The 26,661-nt window shown below is 38.7% G+C and overlaps 1 protein-coding gene across 2 annotated transcripts in view; it reads left to right on the forward strand.

Annotated features, from left to right (window-relative positions):
- Nucleotides 1-18,569, forward strand: part of FRMD3 (FERM domain containing 3) — a 94,369-nt gene extending 75,800 nt beyond the window's left edge. The window contains exons 13-14 of one of the 2 annotated variants that reach the window (XM_072150883.1): nt 445-584; nt 16,898-18,569. In XM_072150883.1, the coding sequence (XP_072006984.1) occupies nt 445-584; nt 16,898-17,496 (739 nt within the window). In that variant the 3' untranslated portion in view covers nt 17,497-18,569. Of the gene's footprint in view, nt 1-444; nt 585-11,306; nt 12,011-16,897 lie in introns of those variants that run through there. The other variant, XM_072150884.1, reaches the window with a different exon arrangement.
- The last annotated feature ends 8,092 nt before the right edge of the window (nt 18,570-26,661 follow it).

A 26,661-nucleotide genomic window follows, 5' to 3' on the forward strand; every position in this document is an offset into this window, starting at 1 on the left:
CATCAATTAGTGAAGACGGGACCACAATTCCCAGAATCATTCCATTCTCTTGATAAGTGTGTGTCCCAGCAGTCAGATATGTCCATATCACATTGGTGGGGGTCCAACAATTCATTCCGTTTAGCCACTACATTGTGAGTGCAGTTGCCTGGTTTCCGTTCCATTTTCTGATCATAAGCAAAGCTGAATTGTGGTGATGTTGGATGTCAGACCACCACCAATCTGATAATTATTAAGGACCTATTGTATGAATAGATATGCATAAGTAGATATTTCTGTCCACATTGACACCTGACAACAGTATTGTATCTATGTATTGCAGGAAAGCTACCAATAGTTGCATTTATAGGCTTAATGCTATGCATCTAAATAAACATTGCACTTTAAAGTATTTGGAGTTTTAGTTTTATTGAAGGAAAATCACCATTGTTTTTTTCTGTTTAGATCTCTGATACCTCACAGTCGCAGCTCCTATTCCTTAAACAAACAGCTTATCATTAACATGGAACCACTTCAGCCCCTCATTCCATCTCCAAGTGAGGAGGAGGAGGAGGAGGAAGAAGTGGAGTCTCCACAAGAGGAAAGTGAGTACAGTGCATTTTTTGGTTTTATTCAGTGTACTTTTTCTGCTTTGGGCTTAGTTAGTTTGCATGTTTGTTATTTTCCTTTCTTATTTGCTTTGCTTCCAGCAAGCAAAACGTTCAGTTCAATAATAAATTATGTACAAGTTATGCTAAGTTTATTGCGAGTGACTGTCAAGTTTGCAATTTCCTTGTTCCATCTGCACCAATAGATACATCCCAGTATCCTTATTTTAGATCTACCAGTCTCTAAATAAAAGGTAAATGCTGTATAAATTGCAGGCAGTATGTTATAGAGCAGAAGGTTCTGAGCAGATTCATATATAGGAAAAAGGGCAACATCGTCATACAATGTCTGATGAAATAAGCGACGTTCACATGACTGTATTTGAAAGCTTAGTAATTCTACAATATTGTACAGAGCAAGATAATGAATGCCACTGTAAATGCAAAAAGATGCAAAGATGAAGCATATAAAGCATCTTAAACATCATATATACATCTGGGAGCAGACACTTTTTAATCTGTCATCTGATGAAGAAAAATCTGTACCAAGAAAATCTACAAAAACTCATATAAACCAGATTTATCAAATAATTTACAGAATTCAGTCGCAATTTATCTAAAACATCTTGCACCACATTTATCAAAAGTTTTCAGTTTTTAGACACTTTTGTAACGGGTCTACCAAAAGGGGTATGTCTGCTGCAAGAAATGGTGTTTTTGGTGTAATCATCAAACACTTTGATATGATTACAGAATAAGACTGCGCCACTCCTGTCTGTTCATAGCATTGCAGATTAGCTCCAATAAAGTAAATGATGAAGAGCTGCTATAACAGATGAAAGCAGTCATTTTTTTATAAACTTTAAACCACCCTGTTAAAAGATATAATTGTAGCACTGCTTTTTATCAATGTCGTACGTATACAGGTAATTCTGCATATAGAGGACTTTAAATGAAGAATATCTAGCAATGCTATTCTATTTTGGAAATACTTTTTACACATAAGATAGGCTAAGTTTGCACCTCACCTTTTGTATACGCTCTGCTTATAGGCTGGGAAAGCTCCGGGTGTATAAACTCAGTGTTCACATTGCCTTACAATGGCCAACAGAGGCAACATTTTTGTAAAAAGTATTCTTTCCATCCTGCTGCCTCCTGCTGAGTGACGCATATGTTTAGCAGGGTCCGATGAACTCTGTGGGTGGTGGATGCAGTAGTTCTCCTTCAGGGGCGTAACTTGGAGAGGCAGGGCCCCATAGCAGATGTCTGAATGGGGCCCCCTGCACCCTCAGAAAATATACATATTTGTATGCTCACACATTTATACACTCTTACATACATACACACATTTATGCACTGAAAAATATGCTGCTCAATGTGCAGAATAATATGTATATACCGTATTTTTCGGCCTATAAGGCCCACCAAAAATCCTTTAATTTTCTCAGAAATCAAAGGTGCGCCTTATAGGCCAGTGCACCTTATATATGAACTTATACAGAAATGTACTACAGACAAGATGTACTGTACATTTACCAGTATTTAATAGCTCCATCCCCCGAAATTTCCTGCACTTTCCCACACAGAATACAGGGCCCCTAGTTCCTGAAGTGCCCTGGCACCACAACTAACATTGTGCCCATCCTGCCCTCCCCTAGCACGGAGAGACCGGAGCTGCCATAGTGCCGACCACGAGGCAATCATCATCATCATCAGTAAACAATCCCCCATACCTGACAGCCCTGTAACAGGGGAAAGAGAAGGAGCCACAGGGAACCCCACAGGAATAACACCCTGGCTGAGGAGGGTAGGAGAAGGGGCAGAGGGAGACAGCTTAACCCCTGCTGCATCACCCTGCATTAACCCCCAGCAGCCCATACCTCTGAGATCGGAGCTCTCTGACACGCTGAAGACAAGTTTCTCGGGAAGTGTAGCTGGCTTGAACTGTGTACAGGTCTGCCACCTGCTGGTCATTTTTAGGTACTGCATTTGATCCTGCGCCTTATACTCCAGTGTGCCTTATATATGAACCTAGATGTCTTAGCAGGCATTTATTAGAGGTGCGCCTTATAGTCCGGTGCACCTTATAGGCCGAAAAATACGGTAATGGAGCACATCCTCCATTCTTTAATGTGTCACGTCAGATACCAGGGCCCCCTTACACTGTGGGCCCCATAGCAGCTGCTATGGCTGCTACCGCTGTAGTTACGCCCCTGTTCTCCTTTGCTGAGGATACAACATGTAAGGACAGTCTCTGGGGAAACACTCAGAACATTGACGTTCACTCCTCCTCCCGCATTCAAGAGGTGATGTATTCCCATTGTATAACAGCCTAACAAAACAAAACATCTTAGGCTCAGTCCAAATCTGCATTGGAGGTTTCCATTATTTTCTGTGGGGTCTACTTTTATTCATGGACCCATTCATAGTAACAGGTGAATCGGGCAAAGACAGCACCGACAAGTACAGCACCCACAGCACCTACAAGTCATTTTGGAAGACTAGCCAAATTGCGGCATCCCCTAAATCCCCTAAATTGTAGCAAGAATACGTCAGAAGAGGCCAACTACTACAGGAACATCTATAATTAGGCCAACTATAGGTTAATATAGAACAAATAGAAAAATATGTCCCTCCAGTGAAAATACCACACATATAAATATATACCTGGAATGTATATACCACATATATATCCCTGCAAACACACACATATATATGTACAGGGTATCTGTAGCCAATCACATTCTCCCAGTATATAGATATTCCCAGCACATGCTCATATTGGTAGGCCAGCACATGTCACCAGTATATAGGTAGGCCAGCACCTCACCAGTATATAGGTAGGCCAGCACACCCCTTCCCAGTATATAAGTAGGCCAGCACATGCCTCCAGTTTATTGGTAGCCCAGCACATACCCCCTTCATAAATACAGCACAGGATAAAATAAAAGAATACTCACCTAACTGCACTCCCTGCAGCCTCCTCTTCACCTCCACATTCTTCTCTACCAGGATTCTGGCCTACTCTCTATGACCCTAGCGTCACCTACAATGTCATTGCTTAGGCCACCTGGGTCAAACAAAGGAGATTGAGATTGTACACAGGAGATTAGTTCCTCATTCCTCTCATATGTAGGTTTTGAGTAATAGATTCCATGAAAATAAAGACTAGTTAGTCCCTGGCCTCAAAAGATACAAGATGTTTTACACATGCATTGTATTGCAATAGTATGGCAATGTTTGGCTTTGCAGATGTTTTGCTTGGCATCACAGGTAACAAAAGTCCTGTTGATGGCTTGTGTATAATATGGGCCATTTATATGCCATTTCATTTTCTGGACACATCAGTTGTTATTCCTTCTTAAATATTTTAACATTTTTTTTGTGGCAAGTTTTTCTGTGGCCTTCTATTGGCTTTTAACCATTGATCAACATTGCTCTAAGTTAGTCCCTTCCAAACTTCCGAGTATGATGCGTAGAACTCGCATCACACTAGCAACAAGTGCTGCCTGGATCTCCTGGCCTGAACGCTGCAAACTGGAACTGAACTCAGCATGTCTGTTCAGTTCTGGTTTGCAGCGTTCGGGCCGGGCGATCCAGGCAGCACTCGTGTGGAAGGGGCCTTACTGTAGCAATATATAGTAGCAGCAAAGAGGATGGAATTAGAACTCATACTATCCAAATGCTACAAAAGTGCAGTTCAAGCTATTCTATTTGCTCTTTTAAATCTCAAGCATGTTAACCATAGTTTGGTGCTGCTTTTTATCTTTGCAATGTAAAATTTGAAAGCTTGGGCAATCCACAACTTACTACCCTAGAGAGTGGGCGCAGCTCATATCAAGTGTTGTTTTAGTCCTGGGAAGTTTGTCGGACAACGCTAATGGTATACCCTGACTGTATGACCCAGAATTATTATTGGGATGAGCAGACTATGTGTGTTGTACACAAAGGCCCTCTGGTGGCTACATTGCAAAGTGACAGGACTACTTCATACAAAGCAGTCTAATTTACCCTTATAATATATAAATAATAATCTTTGTACAGCACAATCATATTCCGTAGCGCTTTACAAATCACGGGGGACATATACAAATAAAATAAGACATTACAAAGCAAAAACATAATCAAATGAAACCATAGAAGTGAGGGCCCTCCTCATAAGAGCTCACAGTCTTTGAAGAAGGGGTGACACAAGAGGTGTAAGACTTTGTATAATGGTTCATTTTACCCTGTACTGGTATTTATTTCTAAAGTTGGTAAAGATAGCTGAAATACCTAACTAATAATCCATGAATATATAATTCAGGGATGTACCGTATATACTTGAGTATAAGCTGAGTTTTTCTGCACAATTTTTGTACAATTTAAAAAAAAAAAAAATAAACTCTGTACTTACCTTTCCGACGCCCCCTATAGGATCTCTTCCTTATTCCCTTTCCGCCGGCAGCGCCAAGTCCGTGCTCGCTAGTAGCGCACAGACTATGATGTTGGCAAGCAGCTGATGTCATAGTCTGTGCACCGCCAGTGCGCAAAGACCGATCACTCTAGTAGAAAGTAGTGGACCTGCGGTGGGTTGGGGGCATCAGAAAGGTGAGTACAGAGTTTATTATTTTTAGATGCTGGGCAGGGGGCTCACTGGCTATTTACAGGGGGCTGGCTATTTACAGCGTACTGTGTGGCTATATACTGGCTAGCTGTATTCTGGGGGCTGGCTAGCTATATTCTGGAGGCTGGCTGGCTATATACAGGGGACTAGCTGGCTATATACAGGTGCTGACTGGTTATATACAGGGGACTGGCTATATACATCCATCTGTATATAGCCAGCCTTTGTATATAGCCATATATAGGGGCTGGTTATATTCTGGGGGCTGGCTGGCTATATACAGCGGACTGGCTGGCAGTATACAGGGGCTGACTAGCAGTATAAAGGGGACTGGCTGGCTATATCCAGGGGACTGGCTGACTAGATACAGGGGTTCCCCAGCTATTTGCAGTAACAGTAGGCTCTTCAAATAATTGATTAATAGTTCATAAAAATTTTCTTGGACATAATGGAAGTATATGTTAAATTTAGTTTTGACCCCTTAAAAGTGCATGACTGCAGGACTGATCAGACACAGGCAGAAATGGCTTTTAGCAACCCACAGGCGATGATCTTCTCCATTGGGTCCAGAACTTCACAGTGACTAACCCCAGCAATGACTTGCTGCAGAATATTTCCTCAGATTTCTTCAGCTCCATTAAGCAAACCCCCACAGTAAAATATTTATTTTTGAATAAGAACTGGAAAAAATTCCAAGAATTAACACATAAAGTGACTGTGATAAGAGGCGTTTAGACCCAGCCCTGGTCTTGTCAGTAGTCATATAAAGTATAATAAGGAGTAGTGTGGATGTCATTGGGCTATATGAATATAATAGCCCCTCATTATAGATATGGTCCTAGAATAAAGCTTCTTGGAGAATGGAGGATGCGTCCATTCTGCCTGCTTTCAATCTGTGATTTCTGGACCTTTGAAGGACCTTTAAAAGTCCTGAAATTGCCCCTAGAACGCCCTCTTCACTGTAATTTATAGTCCTGCATCCTTGAGTATTGTATGATCCTTTTTAGATGTCTTTTTAAAGAAATTTATATGTGGTAATGATAAGTATTTGTAAAGTGTAAAAAACAGTAAAGATTTATTTTTTAAAAAAAAAAAGTAGTATAGTATATAGTACATACTCTGAGCTGGGGTGTTCACGCCCCCACCCATCTTATACCTGCCACACTTTCCACCCCGAAGAAGCTTATAAGTAACCTGCCACCAGAGTGCCCGACCTGATGACGTGTCAGCTCACTGCTCGCCCTCTCTCTCCGAGAGAGAATGTGGTAGAGGGGCAGGAGCCAGGAGAGACCAGAGGGCAGTGAATAAATTACATAGCAGATGGAAGTTGTCATTTGAAATTTTCAGCACTTTGTCTTTAGCAACCTGTTCCCTGATAAAAATCGCACTTTGTGACCGGTTCCCTTTAAAAAAAGGAGGAGAAGAAATCTGGCAGAGATGGCATAGCAAAACAGTCTTGCCATCAAAACTGAAAATGTTAATCCACTAAGGGGCAATCTATGAAACTTTTACAAGCCAATGTAGTGCGAAAATGTTCGGTTGCCATAAGAAGCAGGATTAACAATAAAGTTTAATTACAGACACCTTTGATAACTGTTATAACTGTTTATAGTAGCCGAAGGCTACAATACAGTAAATTACCAACATCCAGAGAGCCGTTTGTAACTAGGGGTTGTCTGTAAGTCGGGTGTTCTTCAGTAGGGGACCACCTGTAATGTTTTCTTTGCAATTGAGGTTAGCTAAAAGACATGATTCTAAAATCTGATGCGGTATATATGCCTTTCATAAAGAATGAACATACATACCTAGTACAGAATGTTTCAAAGGCTCTTTTTGAATGGGTTGTCCAGAGGAAAAAATAATTTTGCTAATGATATTTGTCCATATAAACAATTTTCTGCATTTAGCAGGTTCCATTAGATCTTCTGTTCTAAATAGCGTAAAGAAGTACAGCCTGCATCTCAGACAATTTTTATGTCATTTAAACCCAAGACACAGCGTGTGAAAGTTGTATTTTTACATTTTTTTATGAATTTTTTTTTTGCTGTCATCTTTTTTAAGCTTTCTGTGTGGTTATAGAGAAATTAGTTGCATATTAGATGTGTCTTTAGTACACTAGACAATCCAAGGGAACGCAGAAAACTGCACCTGACATTTCAACTTTTCTTCCGAGCCTCCCAGAGAAAGCCTGCACGTGAGCAAAGGACCTTCCCAGACTAGGAAATAATTAAGTGAGTTTAGGTTTTATTATTTGTATTATCTACCTTGGCCTATGGCTTGAACTTACTACTGCTGTAAACCCGCTATAAAACAAGTTATGAGTTTTATTATCATTATACCTACCTGTTCAGCTACCTGATCTTTCTAAATCCTGCTTGCAAAATCTACCCTCTACCCACTTTTTCTGCCTTGTGTTTGTGTGCAATGCTCTAAACCTGCATTATGTCCCTGAGGCAATCTAAATTCTACTATGTGTTTACTATGTGTGTCATTTTATTGTTAATATTGTATACTTTTTGTCTATAATCCGGCAAACCAGAAATCAAGGACTGATCTATTATTTCCTAGTGCTCTGCATTTAGTGACAGATTGTAATGTGAACATTAGGGGAGGGGTTGGCCTCCTTGACCATGGTTCCCAGAGATTCATGCCATAGCTATCTAAACTCACCTAACCTAAAAGGCTATTCTTAGCTATCTTTAGTTTTTCACCGTTGGGTTACATCCTTTTGGAAACAGTTTTTCCCCCTTGATCCTTATAAACTTTAGTCCATTTGTGATCAATGAAAAATAGCTCATACTAGGACACACTCTGCTTTTAATTGGAACAGGTATAAAAATGGCTGGTGTGAATAGTTACAGAAAAAAGTATTGCGTTATGTTTTTTTTTAATCAGATATTTTTATTGAACATTTTTTTATATAACAACACACCCAACAAGTACAACCTGGAGTGGAGTATGTACATATCATTACAATAAGCTCTGGTTTTATACAATAATACAAACTCAAATTATACTCATAAAAACATTACAAGAGAATTACAGTTGTATCCTTCTTCTCATACAGAATTTACATTTTATCAAATACGCTTATTATTGGTAGCATACTCCCTCCTTCCCTTCCTAACTCCTCCCACCCACCCTTGCAAGCCAGCTTTACTAAGACCAGTCAGTTATTCACATATTAAAGAAGACCTAAACCTATCTTTACTTATTTTGCCAACGATAATTGATATTCTAAACTAGTTCTTAGTCTTATAAGGGAGCTTGATGGTAAACCAGGTGTAACTAGCCACTTGCCCCAAATATTTTCAAATTTGGAGACCCCATTCCTCTTCACATACGTACTATATTCCAGTAGTATTATTGCATTCAAACGGTCTATAAACTCTTTCTTGTCCGGTGGCCTAGGCCTGATCCAATGAGCAGCTATAACTTTTCTAGCTTGATATAAGGATCTTTGTATTGCAATGTTATTAGGGTCTGTCAGGTTGTCTATCTTCAGTACTCCCAATAGACATGCTAGGGGACTTTCCTCAATTGTTACAAAGAAGACTTTATGCGTCAATTCTAATACAGATTTCCAGAAGGATTCCAGTTCCCTACATCCCCACATCATGTGGAGTATATCTGCCTCTTCAGTTCCACATCTTGGGCATTCTGAATTAGGCCTAGCTCCTATACGAAATAGTATTTGGGGTGACCTATATGTTCGGTGTAAAAGAAATAAATGAGACATCCTGGGTGCTTCACTAGGCGAGAGGGTTGGCACCAATTCCAAAGCTTCAGTCCACTGCTCCTCTTCAATAGGGCCCACCTCTCTATTCCAATGTTCCCGACATTTTAATGGAATATTCTTAATAGAGTCATTTAATAGCACTGTATAAGAATATGAGATCAGGCCTTTAGTAGAACTTGACTTCACTATTCTATTCAATGCTCCATTGGAGCCCACTTCTATCTGATCTACCCTGGACTGTTTATGTTACATAAACAGTCCACACACACTGCAGTTTTTCACTTTGATGTGAATAAGGCATTACCAACAGATTATCACATGGAATCCAATCTGGGCTTAGACTTGTCTATTCAAAACTCTTCTTTTAGCAAAGGCATTCTTTTATTGACGTGAAAGCAATATTACATATATTACATTTTACAGTAGATGGTACAAACAATTAAACAATCACATGCTCACGCTCTTTTTGAGGGGTAGAAAAAGAAAGTTTAAAAATAAATGATTAAGTATAAAAATTCAAATGCCCTGATTTTTCATAAAACACATATTTAAAAAAACACATCGGGTATCCAGTATGTGAAGATCCACATTCTTAAAATATTAATCCCATATAGTAAATTCAGTAATAGAAAAAACATCCACAACCTGACAGATCCTGGTTCTTAAAAAGCTAAAATAATCTAGCATGACAAGTTAGGTATTACTGCATCTGTAACAACTTCTATATATTGTCATGGTTCATCTCATATGGTAGGGTCGGCAATAACAAAGGTTTCATAGACAACAGGATTCAAATTGAAACTGTAAATTTATTTCCAAAATGTCAACACCAAACAAAACTTAACCTGCCATTTAAATTAACCCACCTTAATAAATATAATGTATAATAGATTAGAAAGCATTACCCTTATCCCTAAATGGTTCCTTTCCATGGCTGCAATGTCACAAAATTCAGCTTGTAAACTTATATGCAAATCACCTGATGTGAGTTCAATCATCAAGTGAGTTCTGCATTTTTAATTGCATTGCCCTGCCTCCCTGCATTGCCCAACCTCCTTGTTCCTGATTGACAGGTCTCACTGCTAGGACATAATCCTGTGTGATGCATTGAGCAAGAGGTCTGTTATATTATTGGAAACTTATTGTCATGTGACCAGGTTGATGTCATCTAAGGTTATGTGCCAGGGTGTTGAAGAGAGTGGGAGGGACAGAGGAGAGAATGATGCTGACAGTAATAATAAAGTCTGTAGGTGTTTAGGCTTCCCTTCACTGTGTGTAAAGTGATAAGCTCTGAGGTGTGGGGATACAGAGAATTGCAGGGTGAAAGTGGTTCTGTTACCTGTGGGATGGCTGGGCCACACCTTAAACACTAACTTTTCACAGTCTCAGATGGAATTGAGGGCTTCCACAGGAACAGCCTACTCTATGGTGCTTCCTTGTAATCTCTCTCTCTTCTGGGGGCCACTGTAGAGGTTTTAGAGTTGCTGCATGGATTTTTATGGTGGTCAGCGATGTGGACCCATAGTTGCCCAGGGCCAACCCCTGATAATGCTTTCCAGTAAGATAACTCTTGATGATAATTAGGTGCAGATGGACCAGACAACAGGGAAACAAGAAGGAGGCGGTGCAACAATGACTTTTTAAATTATAAGTTACAGGTTCTTGTACAGTCCAGTTAGATTGTAGTTAGATTTTAATGGCAGCCTGGAATGAGTTACTGAAACCCCATTTTATCACTGCGAGTAGGAAGCTGGTTGGCCCTGTAATCCTGACTTTCCCAATGGGGCTTGAGTCTTTTCCCTTCCTATAAGATAGGTAGCTTTCTGTTTAAAGTATCTAGGCTAAGCCAAAAGCTACTACAAGCTGTCTTGGTGTTCCCTGTCGCACATGTTGTGCCATATAAACTAATAGGCTCCTGTCCGATGTAGAATTGCTCTTTAAACTGGCATGGGCAATGTAGTTCCATGCCCCTACCTTCCCATTTACCACCCACTTGGCGCAGAGGTGGCATAGGAGGTGACTTTTTCATGGGTTGTACGCCAGAAAACTGGCATACATACCATGCCCCTTAATAGGTCCTAAATGGTATAATTTAATACATAAACTCATAAAGTCATTCTACAAAGATGTGTTTACATGCTGTGCAGGCAGAAACTGATGAGTACTCAGTCCCTTTAAGGCTACATTCACACGATGTGTGCCCGCCATACCATAGCATGGCAGGCACACGTTGGCGCCAGGGAGAGGAGGAGGGGGCTGCTCACCCCCGCCCCTTTCCATAGTGAAATATGGTGCACGGCACCGTATTCTGGAGAAAGATAGGACCGTACCGCTCCCGTACGACGTTGTGTGCCCATTACCGTCGGTGGGGGTTGTATATATACGGCGTATGTAAGTCCCCCATACGGTCGTGTAAATATAGCCTAACTTTGTTTATTACTTTACTGAGTAAATGGATGCATGAGAAGTTACTGGTTGCTTTTTCTTTTAGCTGATAATCCTGCTAGGGAAGCCCTTTTAATGTACTTACCACAGTCAGCAATGCACAATTATGACCAATAATAAATGTAGAAATTGTTATTGGTTAAGGTAGCTACAACATGTTTGTTTAATCTACACTGTAAAACTAACCATAAAACAGTAAAAGCACAATTTAGTGTTTATTTATGTCACTCTATGGGTAATCACATTCCACTCCATTAATTGATTAGACTACCTGTAACCATATATACTGTAGATAGTGAGAAAGGATAAAGTGTTGAGTTCCACAGTGTTTATTCTTAGAATGGTGGATCATTTTATCCTCCCATTTAAATCCCTAGGCTTTGTCTATGTGACCTTCCTATTCTGTAGCTTGCTATAAACTATTCTGGCTCAGGTACATCACAGCTATTCTTCCTAACTACTGATACAGACCATTGCATGGCACAGCTAAGAGAATATCAGTCATGATGGTGAAGTGCCTGGTTAAAATCAAGACTACAAAAAGTATTTATTTGCGCATGGTGAATCACTCCAACAAAGAAATCTTTATCCGCTTGCTGAAGTTTGGATCTAGGATCAAAGCAACAAGTGCTGGTAAATTTGCTTTCTTTCTATAATTTTCCATGTACAGACAGGGTGAAGCGGAGGACATATGGATGGTATTAGTAACTTATGTAGTCAGTTTTTTGTCAGTTTTTATCCTTTAGGTTAGATTTGGCTTTTAGTTTATTCTGAAGTACCTAAATGACAATGTGATAATTTACTTGCAGGTATATAAAGATATATATATATATATATATATATATATATATATATATATATATATTATGTATGTGTGTGTGTGTATATATATGTGTGTATATATGTATGAGTATATACACTCACCGGCCATTTTATTAGGTACACCTGTCCAACTGCTCGTTAGCACTTAATTTCTAATCAGCCAATCGCATGGCGGCAACTCAGTGCATTTAGGCATGTAGACATGGTCAAGACAATCTCCTGCAGTTCAAACCGAGCATCAGTATGGGGAAGAAAGGTGATTTGAGTGCCTTTGAACGTGGCATGGTTGTTGGTACAAGAAGGGCTGGTCTGAGTATTTCAGAAACTGCTAATCTACTGGGATTTTCACGCACAACCATCTCTAGGGTTTACAGAGAATGGTCCGAAAAAGAAAAAACATCCAGTGAGCGGCAGTTCTGTGGGCGGAAATGTGTTGTTGATGCCAGGGGTCAGAGGAAAATGGGCAGACTGGTTCGAGCTGATAGAAAGGCAACAGTGACTCAAATCGCCACCCGTTACAACCAAGGTAGGCAGAAGAGCATCTCATCTCTGAACGCACAGTACGTCGAACTTTGAGGCAGATGGGCTACAGCAGCAGAAGACCACACCGGGTGTCACTCCTTTCAGCTAAGAACAGGAAACTGAGGCTACAATTTGCACAAGCTCATTGAAATTGGACAGTAGAAGATTGGAAAAACGTTGCCTGATGAGTCCCGATTTCTGCTGCTACATTCGGATGGTAGGGTCAGAATTTGGCGTCAATAACATGAAAGCATGGATCCATCCTGCCTTGTATCAACGGTTCAGGCTGGTGGTGGTGTCATGGTGTGGGGAATATTTTCTTGGCACTCTTTGGGCCCCTTGGTACCAATTGAGCATCGTTGCAACGCCACAGCCTACCTGAGTATTGTTGCTGACCATGTCCATCCCTTTATGACCACAATGTACCCAACATCTGATGGCTACTTTCAGCAGGATAATGCGCCATGTCATAAAACTGGAATCATCTCAGACTGGTTTCTTGAACATGACAATGAGTTCACTGTACTGAAATGGCCTCCACAGTCACCAGATCTCAATCCAATAGAGCATATTTGGGATGTGGTGGAACGGGAGATTCGCATCATGGATGTGCAGCTGACAAATCTGCGGCAACTGTGATGCCATCATGTCAATATGGACCAAAATCTCTGAGCAATGCTTCCAGCACCTTGTTGAATCTATGCCATGAAGCATTGAGGCAGTTCTGAAGGCAAAAGGGGGTCCACCCCTAGCATGGTGTACCTAATAAAGTGGCCGGTGAGTGTATATGTATATATGGATGGTCCAACACAGTGGAAGAATTTGTCAGAAATCTGATGTGCACGTTTTTGCTACAAAAAAGTTGTGTGACTGTAATTATTGTCAGTTTGGTTCGAGACTGACTACATCTTATCCTAGATCAGCTGCCTGAAGGGGCTGCAGCACTCAGTGGACCGCTGCAGCCTCCTTTCTGTGCACTGGGAAAAGTGTTGCAAATAGTGTAGCAACTGCGCCTTGCATGGAAGCTCAGTACCATTCTCATAAATGAGACTGAGGTGCTGAAGGATCAAGTGATAAAGAGATGCAATGTCAGTCACTAAGAAAAGGCCACTATCCCTTCAATCAGTTGATTGGTGTAAATCAAGATCTTATTAAGAATTCATTGCTATTTCAACATGTGCTATCTGTATTGCTGAGTACCACATTTAGAATAAAATATTCACACCAGGTTTTGACCATTTACTATGGCTGCCTGGCCATAATTGATATTAGAAATCCCTTATGATAGATTTCAAAGCCACACATTTTGCGTCTGAAGTAATGATCTTGTATTAAAGGCTGTCCAGTAAATCTCCCCCTTTATTTATATAATTGTCTGCATATCGCAGCTGAAAGACGAAAAAAGAAAAAATTGCAATTGGCAGTTGTCCATTGTCAACATTTGCACATCTTTTGATGTTTCTAAATAAAGCATTTTAAATTCAAAAGTTTTTTTGTACTGCATTTTTACATTGCTGTCTAAAATGAATGTCTAAAATTTTTTAACCTATTTTTAACCTGAATTTTTTTTGTGTAGCATTTGCGACTTTTTAAAAAGTCCTAGTTGGCAAATATATCTAACTTTAATCTAAAGAACTGGATTTAGATAAAAACAATGAATCAATTGAAAAACAGTGCACAACATTTGTCGCAAAAATGTCTCTGTGCAAAAATCTGCGACTTTTTTGTTCTAACATTTAGATAAAAGGTAGTGACAAATCTCCCTCTATTTGTGTAATCAAAAGTTATACAATTTTCCAGGATACTATCTGTATCAATTCCTCACGGTTTTCTAGATTTCTGATTGCTGACATTCAACAGGAAGCTTCAGTGTTCACTTCCTGTGGATAAGAACCGGTCCATGGTCATGTGATGTCCAACAGGTACACAGCTCTGATTACCAAACAGTGCACCTGTGAGACATGACCATGGACTGTTTTTTAGCCACAGGAAACAATGAAGCTTACTGCTACATGAAATATTTGTTGTGTTTTTTTCTGTAGTGTTTGGTCCAGTTTTTGAAGCTCTAAATCCAAAAGTGGATATAAAAACAATGGCAAAAATAAAGTTAAGAATAATTCTTCTCCCTGCTCAATCCATTTAAACATTTTTTAAAAAAACCATTAAAACTGTAGCCTTTTGTGTATTGAAAACAGATTTAGTTGGAGACAGCAACAAGTTAAAATGCTATTTTTATGATGGCTGCTTTATTGCTATTTTATTAATAGTTTTAGGGCACATCATTTTTGCAATATTGTATGAAAAAAAGTAATAGAAATGCTGAAATTGAAGCATAAAGACTTCATATTAATCATCCAAATTGTTGATTCATAAAGACAAAATGATTATCTCTGGGTGTTCAATGGAAATAAGATTTATGTAATTACACAGAGATCATAGTAACATAAGACCCACAGGTCTTCTAGATGAAGAACTAATTAACTGTGTTCCTTCATAAATGAGCCTTCTTAACCTCTGATCTATGAAACAGATCTGTCACTATGGTATCAATATGACATTGACCAAGTTACATAAAGTTACATACCAAAGAAAACTGACTTATTCTTTAAATTCTGTCAGTGCCAACAGTTATTATATGTGTCTAAAGATTTTCTATTGGATAAACACTTGTAAGGTTTTTCAGCATAGGCTTGTTATTTTTGTTAATGTCTTGTATTACTCAACTGCACAGTTTTTAGGACATTTAATTCTATCTCATGGGGAAATGAAAAAGAATACAAATTCTGTAATTTATTTTTTCATGATATTATTATGTCATGGATTACATATTACATTTATTCTGTGGGCCAGTGTGGTTGTGGGGATAGCACGTATGTATAGTATTTTAGTCTTTTGTGCTGCAGTACTTTGAGTGCCACAACTTTATCCTTTAATAAAATTGTATTTATAGGTTTGCTTTATGGGGGACAAGTTAAAAATTTAATTGGTGCATACACCCAACTTTAGACCTATAAATTATGTGGGGAAAATGGAATAAATGTATACAATATTCCAAAATACATGGATTAAAATAATTTTGGAAGGATCTTATGTCATTTAGGATGATTCCTCATACTTCTAGTTGACTCAGCATTTTTGTTTCCTTTAGGAAGCAAAAAGAGGGGAGACAAAGGGAAAGATGTTAAAAAACAGTCAATGAACAATTATGTGCAAGGCCAACTTAATTCTTCCAAAATTTTGAAGGCCAATATTAGGCCTACGGTTGCCTAAGACATCATGTTGTCGGGCAGTTGGAACAAGCAGATTAACCCCTATCCTCTGTCTTTTAATATGTAGCTGCCACAGTCACCATGGACTGTGTCATGTAAGAGGCTGGACTGCCTCTAATCAGTGAGACATAAAATTAAATCTGCCCTGAAAATCAATTATGGATAAACAATGGAAACTTACTCATAGATCCACCATGGACACATACTTATAGATCCACCATGGACACATACTTATAGATCCACCATGGACACTTACTCATAGATCCACCATGGACACTTACTCATAGATCCACCATGGACACTTACTCATAGATCCACCATGGACACTTACTCATAGATCCACCATGGACACTCATAAATCCAGGCACCTTGACTGTGGAAATCTCCGTATGTCTGGCAGCTTTGGCCAGAGGGTTTGTTTGAATCAAGTCCATCCAGTATCCATTCTTTTTTCTTATTTACAATAAAAAAGACCTTACTTTCAACATCTTGTATAATGCCATTCCCTCCCATAGCTTTCTATTGTGTTATACTGTAGTTCTGATTGTGGTAGATATATACCTTGTTAGATAGCATAGCTGATAATTCTGGGAGTGATTGAGAAGAATTTTAATAACAGATTAGCTTCCAACTGAAGACTTGTTTAGCTGTGTGAGGATTAAATGTCCTGAAGGGGGATAGCCATTAAAAGTAAAATATTTCAGGTTAGATTTCTGTTCTGAGCTTTAGAAATTCTCATTTAATTTACCATATTAAACAAGCTGCTAACTAAAGAAGTATTCTCACAATATGTTATGTGTTGCTAATAGTTCCTTCTCATCATTGCCCACTACTATCTTATGTTAGTATTGACTACTATGTTATGTCCGGGTCCTGATAATTAATCATTATATCTTATTTTCTTCAGGTATTCTGCTTTCACAGCAAAATGATACTAATTCTTCCCCTGCGCCTGGCAGCTCCCCATCTAGGGATATTGAGATAATGCCAGATGTTAGATACGATGGAGAGGACAGCATGAATGAGGAGCCTCTAACTATCTCTGAGCAGGTGTACAATCCCAGTGCTAGCTTGCTGCCGACACCGGTAGATGAAGGGGTGGAAATGCTCTTTAACAGCTCACTCAGAGCAGAGTGTGAAAGAGACAATGCAGATTCTTTTGAGGAGTTTGATGCCGATGAACATGCATTTCTGATTGCAGAGGAAGAAGAAATGAAGGAGGCCAGGAAAGCCTTGAGCGTGAGCTACAACTTCCTGATGGGAAACATGCAACTCAATGCATTTCTGAAGAGCTTCTCACGGCTGGTTTTGGTAGCCTTGGGATTGCTCTTGGTGCTTCTACCGATGTTGCTCGTCCTGCTGGAGTCAGACATTGACATTTCCTTTCTACACGATATCCGACAGACTCCGGAGTTTGAGCAGTTTCACAATGAGTACTACTGCCCACTTAGGAAGTGGTTGGCATGTAAAATCAGCTCAGCACTCAATGTTGGCAAGAGCTCTTAAATTATTGCAATATTAATAACTGAGGGTTATATTCAGATGTTTCTCTTCTCCACCATATCTCCACAAGAGGTCACTTTGATCCCCAAATGGGTTGGCCATACTGCTACCAAAAATACAGGAATGCATTGTAAATTGTCTAGAATTCATTGTTTCTTACTGTATAGTGAGGTAATAAAGACAAATAATGTCTATATTTTTAGCAACTGACATATTGATGTGTATAAAGCAGGAAAAGTTTCAAGATTTTCACTTTAACCTGTTCCTGAAGAGTCATTTTGAATAAAACCCTCACTATAAATTTCTGCAACCCCTTCCTGCCAGAGAGGACTGATACACAGATGTGTGGATCAGTCATCTTTGGCAATAGAATGGGTAACCGATGCCTATACAAGCAACATTTTTTTGCTGGTTTTATTTTCTTACCTTTTTATGTGTTGAAATATTTTGGTAAATTTGTAGTAAAGAAATATGTCTTCTTAACTTATTTCATTGTACAGACCTAAAAGTTTACTGCACAATCGCATGTTGAGAATATTTTTATGTGTCTGGCAAAACTGCTTTTTTCCAATGTTTATTTCTCTTTTAGTCTATGCCTTGTGTATATGTTATGTTTTCCAAAACTCAGATGGTACTTTCACAGCACAGGAATTTTGTCCAGATTGTATATTGTTGGTGGCTACAGCCAGGGCAATACAAAATCAAATGTTTGTGTATTACACTTTGAAAAGGATGTATGTTCCTACTTTGGACATATGGTTCTTAAAGATTGCATAAGCCTTTAGAGGCTCCATATAGAGTAAATGAACAATGAAGGAAATTTATGAAATGAATGAAATCCCAGGAAACAAAGAAACTGCTTGTTTGATGAATTTCAGGTTGTTCACAGATATCACTATGACCTGTGCAGAATGGAGCTGCACTCCCCACTTATAATATAAACTAATAAAATAAGAAAGTAGCCAAAGCAGAAATTAGTGAAAAGAAATTACAGTTATCAACTATAGGCATTTACATGTTAAGATCTTTCATAAATACATATTTTCATTTTTCGTCCAGCTGCGCTCCGTTCTACAGACAATGTTATTACTCATTAAGCCATTATATTGTATATAATAGTTTCCAAGTTCTACTGAAATTAAAAGCTGAACAATATTTCTTTTAAATATTATTCTAAATTATATTATATAAATTTGTGCCTGTATTGTCCAGCCACATCAATCTATACATCAGGTTTTCCTGATCTGCAGGAACCTTTGGAAAACAAGAATGGGGGTCAGTTTTATCCGAAATTAATGCAGAGTCAGGTTGCACTTGCTGGCTGCCCGCCATTCACTGTCTATGGCACAGGTGATTCTCTGCTATCTCCACCATCGACATGAATAGAGCAATAGTCACATGTGCAACTAGATTCTCTATTCATTTGGGAAGATTCACCATAGGGACCCCCACAGTAAGTTATCCCCTTACTTTGGATAGGGGAATAGATGATGTGGCTGGACAACCAGCTTAAGGGCTTTACACCGTAACCCTACTTATTACCTATGCATAGGACAGGGGAAAAGTATGTAATAGCAAGGGTTGACACACCAATCGATGACAAGAAGTGGTGTCACCTGTGTAAATAGAGCAGTAATGCATATGTGTGACTATTGCTCCACTCACTCGGGGTGGATGGAGATAGCCAAGTACAGTGCTCCACCAGTCACATAGGAGCGAATGCATGCACACTAATTTAGCAAATGTTCCCCACAGTGCCATGGTTGTCTTAAGATAATCTCCATTACATAAAACAGAATGGGGCATGGTATATGGAATCAAAGGGACCAAAAATTGAAAAAAGTAGAGAATAATTCATTTTTGTGAAATGGTATTGTATACTTAAGGGGCATGGACAATATCTCACAAAAAATACATTGATATATCCGAAACTAGTGGCTGCATTTAATTTCTGGTCAGGATGCAGATTCACTTTTTATTTCCCGGGATCTAGCCTGATATTTTCAAAGTTTATAATAATTTCCACTTATTTGTGCATTTCACACATGAGACAGAGAGACAGATACCATGTCTGACCAGGCATGCATAATCTATCTCTAATGTCATCTCCTGTCTTATAGAAATCAGTCACATTAAAGGATGTATATGCTCGCTCTCTCTATTGTAGTAGGTGGAACATCTGTAAGGGCTGAAAAATAAAACAAGGTATTAGGCTTGTGCTATATGGTGACATGTTATATAAAGATTGAGGAGTTACATTGTGTACTTGTATGCATAGTCAATGGAGTCTTTTTGTAACCGACAACCTTATGCAATTGCAACATAGAAGTGACAGAGAAGAAGACTCACATACAACACGTTTAAAATCTAAAATATTCATAGTTATTTATAGTCAGGTCACACAAATCTTTAGAATTTAGAATTGCCAATAGGTACAGTTCACCTGCCTTCATTATAGTGGTCCTGAAAAGTGAAAGCTACACAGGTGGGTGGGTGCTCTGTGCAGGAAAGACAGTTTTCTTATGACAGTATAAAATATACATGCACTATTTGTGAAAAAAATATTGAGATGTCAGTTTTTGACATTTTATTCTGTATATTTTGCGTAATATAATTGAATTGTGTAATTTATTTTAATAAGGAAATATATATTTATATATATATATTTCTGTTATCAGTTTACCATTGTGCTATCACTGATATCATGACATAACAGGGAGTATCACATAGGTATAATTCACATGGGCAATCATATTTTACATACAAAGCATGACTGCAATAACCAGACCATCCATAGTTGTATTGAAGTGGATATAGATCACCATGATGTCATATTGGTCAGGTTCGGTGGGAGTCTAGTTGTTGCAGTTGTAGTTATGGTGTGGTATCATGGCTATGACTAATAACATAGCATTTGGGTTACATCCTGATTCTCAGAAAAGATTGAATGGCAGTGGATTTATTTTGCATTCACCTGTTACAGTTCAATCTGCTTTCTACCACAAATTACTAATAGGGTGAATTCATGTTTTGTTTTTGGATCCAGGGAATAAGTGTTCAGAGCCGAAGGAAAAAGAGGAGGTAATTGGTTGCTTTGCATAACAGAGCTTTGTAAAAGACTGCTTTTACTCATTGTGATGTCCCATAAAATTCTCTAACTTACTCATACATTACCTTCCATGCTGGCATGCCCTTTCCTCCCATCTGATATTGGTTATTCCTGCTCTACACTAAGTATATACAGATATTGATGCAGTCAGGAGGCCTGTGTCATTATAGCAGCACAGGCCAAGCCTTTGGAAACATATTATAAAAAAGCTTAAACAAACAACCATCCTGCAATTGTATTCATCCAGGGGATTACAAGCCGCATGTTATTTGGAGAACTGAAGGGATTCGTTTAAGGTCAGATTTAATCTGATTTATAGTGGATTTTTGTGTAGCTGCTCAGATGTAGACATCCCATCAGTGATCTAAAATCTGTAATGTCTTGTACAGTTTGCAAAATTAGGGTGAAGGAAAGTTGTCATCAGGATATATTGTTTTACAATGAACATTTAAAAAAAAACATCTTGAAGCGCCTTCGTGTTTATAGTTTAATATCTGGAAAATACCAGAATATATAAGGCATCAGGATGACTACTAGTTCCCATGGATATGTCAGTCATATATGCAACTTTAGTACTTAATCAATATAAACTTTTTACCATAGGACTTTATATGTCATTTATTACATGTGCTGATGGAGATATCCTTGTAACAGCTGTCTCCCCCAAATAACCCATGTCTTGGGGCTCATACTTATTCATTACAATGTGTAAACTGATATTTATGTGCTTTGTATGTATGTGCTTCCTATACTTCATATATGGTTATACAAATTTGTATGTGCATTAACATTACACTATTTATGTATTGTCTGCTCACAATTTCTTTCATCAGACTTGGAGAATGGCTAGAAGCAGGTTAAAGTAAGTGGAACTCATGATTGAAGAAAGTGGATGGCTTCCTTGCAAGTGACATAATTGGACGTTTACCAATATTTGGGGTAGATTGCTTGAAATGAGAAATTCAGAATTTCATTTTTTGGCTGTCAAAAGGTTATTAAGTTACTATGGACAAGTATTTGATGTTTTTTTTTTTTTTAGTAATTTTTTGTATTTAACGTCCTAACAGTTCTCAGCATAAGATGATATTTCAGTAGACTAAAGATATTAGTACGGTGTTATAGAATTTGGAGGGTAAAGGAAGACTATCCTAATGATACTAAAGGCACTTTCTATTACTTCTATATATTCAATATGCTGCTTACATCACAGCATATTCGCTTTTAGGCTTAAATAGAGACTTTGTTTTACCTCTACAAACTGCTGTAATATCTGGATAGGTAAAAAGATGATTCTTCCAGATATATAATTTTTGTACTCGCTGCCATTCCCCCATAGACAGCTTGTGGAGGGTTAGAATGCTGTATACTTATGCATACCCAGGACTACAAGGCTCAAGATATAATGGAAAGGACTCCCATGTACTTCCACACCTGGATCTTTGTGGGCTGCTTAGGCCTTTCCACTTGTTCATCCATTACAGAATTTTCAGGTGATGAAATAAGGTGATACATTCCCATTAAACACCATAAATCCATAACATTTCATTTTAGACCTATGCGATGAACAGTTGTATTATATGTATGTCTCGGTTCCACTTTCGTTTTGGAAGTCACAAGCAGTTTTGACATTTGTCATTTTGACTCATTGAAGTTGCACAGACCCTAAAATTAGACCCTTCATTTGAACAGTAAGTCTTAAGAATATTGAAATAACATATATTATGTTTAAATCTACAAAAAGGTTGTATTATGTATCTCATAAGACTTGTCTGTGCGGATATCCTAGAAACGAAGGCCTGCTTGTGTAATACCTTACTGTAATTTGTAAAACTGAATTTCTATACACTTCTATGGAATATCTGCTGATGCAACATGAATTAATGTTGTTATCAGCCCAATAAAGATTTTTATTAAAGGGACCTGTGCTACAACTTTGTGACCTATATATAAATTATGGTTCTAAAATCTGAAAAATTATGCCAAAAATGGTTTGTCCCCAGTCTAAGACCTTCTCCAGACTGCTGCAATATAGGGTTCATACTACAAGTCCAACACATATTCTACATTCAAACCAGTAGAACTTAAAGGGGTTGTCCACTTTCACCAAATATTTGATATGGTTTGTGTAAGAAAAAGTTAACCAATTTTCCAATATACTTTGTGTATCAATCCCTTGCGTTTTTCTAGATCGCTGCTTGCTGTCCTGCTATAAAAAACCTTCCGTGTTTACTTCCAGTGGATAGAAATCTGCCCATGTGATTTGATGGAGGTGCAGGTGCACGAGCCGTTATTATCACACAGCTCCTATTACTCTCTGTGATAATAACGGCTCACATAATAATAAAGAAGCTTTCTATAGCAGCACTGCAAACAGAGATCTAAAAAACTATAAGGAACTGATACAGAAAGTATATTGGAAAAACTTTTCCTTACACAAACGATATCAAATATTTGCTGAAAGTGGACAACCCCTTTAACAAGGATCCTAAAATGCAGCTGTCTTAAGCAGGCCAGAATGGGAATTTCATCCACAGATGATACAGTATGTGTTATATTGTATCATTCTTGACCTGTGCCCGCATTTGTTTCCCACTAATCTGAAGTACAGTCGCATTGTGGAATACAATACGTCATCTGCTTTGTTAGAAACTACAGTCATTTACATAGGTCGCTTTCTATTTATCCCTTGACTTAGATAAATGTGATCTCTGCTTTAAAATAGCATTTGCCTTTCAGCCCGAGGATTACAATTTTGAAAAGGACACAAATGGAAACCACGGCAGAGCTATTATTACTGGTTGTTGATTGTCATTTAACAGCTGGGAGAGCTTTGGTGGGCTCCTGTCAAACTGGAAGTAGACCCACATGGGGAGAGCACAGAGGATGCCAGCATACAATGGGTTTCTGGTGCTCTGGGATCTGTCATATATTATGTCTGTACAGTAGAAGTTCTGTCTAGCTGGTTTATGATAATGTTGGAACAGTGCTATGTATTACCCTATGTAATTACAATGTAATTCTTTCTGTTGCTCGTCTTACCTACAACACAAACTCTGGGAGCTTAAAATGTATATGTATAATGTCCTGTTGTAACATAGGAGGAATTCTACCTGTGATTTCAGCCTTATGATCTTTGTATGAAGTAAATTTCACATTTCTATGTCTACATTCAGATTGTTTTGTATGGTATTCTTCAGACAATCCCTAATAAAATCCTACAAATGACTACAGTAATATCACAGAATACAGTATTTTATATTTTTTTATATACTGTCTATGTAGAAATGTAAATATCGGGTCTTGGTGTTCCTGTTGTACAGAATCAGGGCACCTGTAGACGTTAATACTTGATCGGATGCCATACCAAGTTATAGGAAAAGGCAAACCCTTATAATAGTGATGGCAAAACTTTTAGAAACTGAGTCACCAAGTGCCAAAATAGTGATTTAAGTTATTGATAACTTACTGCTCCTGCTGAGGACACCAAAACCACTGAAAAAGGGGGTGTAGATTATTATTGTAGCTTCCCCTTAGTACCATCATAAACAGAAAGGGCCAAGAACTTGAGTTCTAATAGCTCCAATGATAATCAAACCCTCTCTGGACCTTCACAATCTCCCTGCTGTCCCAGGAAACCCAAGACTTGTTGCCTCAATAAATCACTGAGCACTGCATGTCCTGGGCTGCCTGAGACTGCAGGAGGAGGCCTTGAGTCATGTCTGGTAAACTCTGTGTTTTGGGGAATGCCCTGTGTGCCCGCAGAGAGATGCTACGGCATCCATCGCCATCGGCCCATCAAGCTTCAAAAACAAGATGGAGAAATTACATTTCATAATGTTTGAAAGAAAATAGAATATGGAAAATTTACACTAGGTGCCAAAAACTGGGGGTCCAACAAAGGGAACTGTTGTTTTGCAAATAAAAGACAATTGGCACAAGTAGTCGAGGACCCAACAAGGGAAGAACACTTCTAGACCAAATCTCAACAAATAGACCAAACACGATACCAAAAATAAAGGTTGTGTTACACCTGGGTGATGGTGACCCTGGAAACTAAATCTGGAAATATAACCTCTATATTTGAGGGATTCATTAGAGATATTATGCAGGAGTATCTCACTTTACATAACCTTATAACACAGCATCAGCATGGGTTTATAAGGGGCCGATCCCCTCAGACTAATCTGAATGGCTTCTATAAAGGAGGTAAGTTCTAGACTGGACCTGGGGATGTGGTTAAAATGGCTAATTATGATTAATGCAAATAAATGTAAGTTTATGCACTAGGTCCAAAAAGGTATAATTTTTAATAAATTGGTAAAACTATTGGTATAAATTGAATTGGGGAATGTTTGGACGGTAAACTTAACTATACCAGGCAAATGATAACCAATAATCAATGTAATCTATTGTGTTACATTACCAGAAGCAATGCTTTTGGGGTAGAATAGATCTGTAGATCGCACACAACAGAGCATTGTATAGCAGCACTTTCAATACCAGTAGTTCCTTAGTGGAGTAATATGGGATTTTGTGCAAGGCCATAAGGTTGCCATGTTGATTACAAAACAGGTTTATGGTTTAACAGCCGGTTAAACAAATGTGTCCGCTGCTGTTGTATATAACATTTTAGTCTATACAAGTTCAATGACACCAGGCAAAAGGACAAACAATATTACTGGGAATCTTCTGTATTAGGCCTCTTGCACATGAACATTGTTTTTGGCCATGTGCTAGCAATTGTTTCAACAGCCAGATCACATACCCAACAACATATTTCATGGGACCCATACACACGGCCCTGAATTCTAAAGCCATGTGTAAGAGCCAACTGCCTGACCCCCGAAAAACTCAGAGAAGATCGGAATTCTACCCAAGTTTGCGACTCTTGCAATGCTTTCTCCTGTCATAGGGTTTTGAGCGGACCTCACACACCTATGACACAAGGGCTAAAAACAATGAATTAGTGGCCTATGATATATATAAGTTCCTAATCTATTTATCAGGTAAGCATTACATTCATGGATAACATCTTTCCAGATGATGAGGATTTGTCATTGATCGAGTGAACCAATTATTTTCACACAATGAGCATTCAGTATGGTCTACGTTTTATGGACTAGTTGATAATAAATGTATAGAGGGATAATGGGCACTGACAATTTTTGTATAGTATCCCTCTGGCTCTAAAACCCTTAAACATTGGGGTGCAGACTTATAGCAGGAAGCTGGATTGAAGACCAAGTAAACACCTTACACGTTTCTGCATCATTTGTTTAGGATATGATGCTTCATGAGAGGTGCTAATTTACATTACAGAAAGGTATAACCAACTTGTGGATCACATCAACAGTATTTCCTTTTGCAGGATTGTAGCTGTCTGTAAGGTCGCATCAAAATACCCAGGTTTTAAAGTAGACGCTCTGAAAATCATGCAAGAGAGACGTCATCCCCATGATTCGCCCACTAGTAGGCACACAAGTGTGCTCACGTGAATGTTGGCAGCCAGGGCCGATTCTAGCATATTTGCTGCCTGAGGCGAATATTAAAATGCTGCCCCCCCCCCCCCGCTCCGAAAATGCTGAAAACTTTACTAACAATTAACATCCCCACAGGCATTAGTGGCATCTAGTACCTTATAGATGGCAATTTCTTCCATCAGGAGGACTTTATTCCGGGTTCTCCAATCCATGATGTATCACGGCTGAATTCACGGGCAGATATCTTCAGCTCCGTGCAGCATCTCCACCCGGCGTCCCTAAAAATACCACAGTCACTTACAGTATAAAGTCTCCTGGATAACAACACTGCGCTCCTAAATAATATATACCCCTGACTGCACAACTGACCGCACTCTCCCCACATATAACACATCCCTTCATTATATATATTCTACTGGAATTATAGCATGTACAGCACCAATCAATTAATACAGACCCCCCCCAAACATTTGTTTTACATGATGCAAAGTAATCTATTGCATCTTATGAATAATATATCCCACCCTGTTATTATGTTACATGTAAATTTATATAGAGTGCTACCCTGATTAATGTAAA

The sequence above is a fragment of the Engystomops pustulosus genome, chromosome 1 (genome assembly GCF_040894005.1).
Source record: "Engystomops pustulosus chromosome 1, aEngPut4.maternal, whole genome shotgun sequence".
NCBI lineage: Eukaryota > Metazoa > Chordata > Amphibia > Anura > Leptodactylidae > Engystomops > Engystomops pustulosus.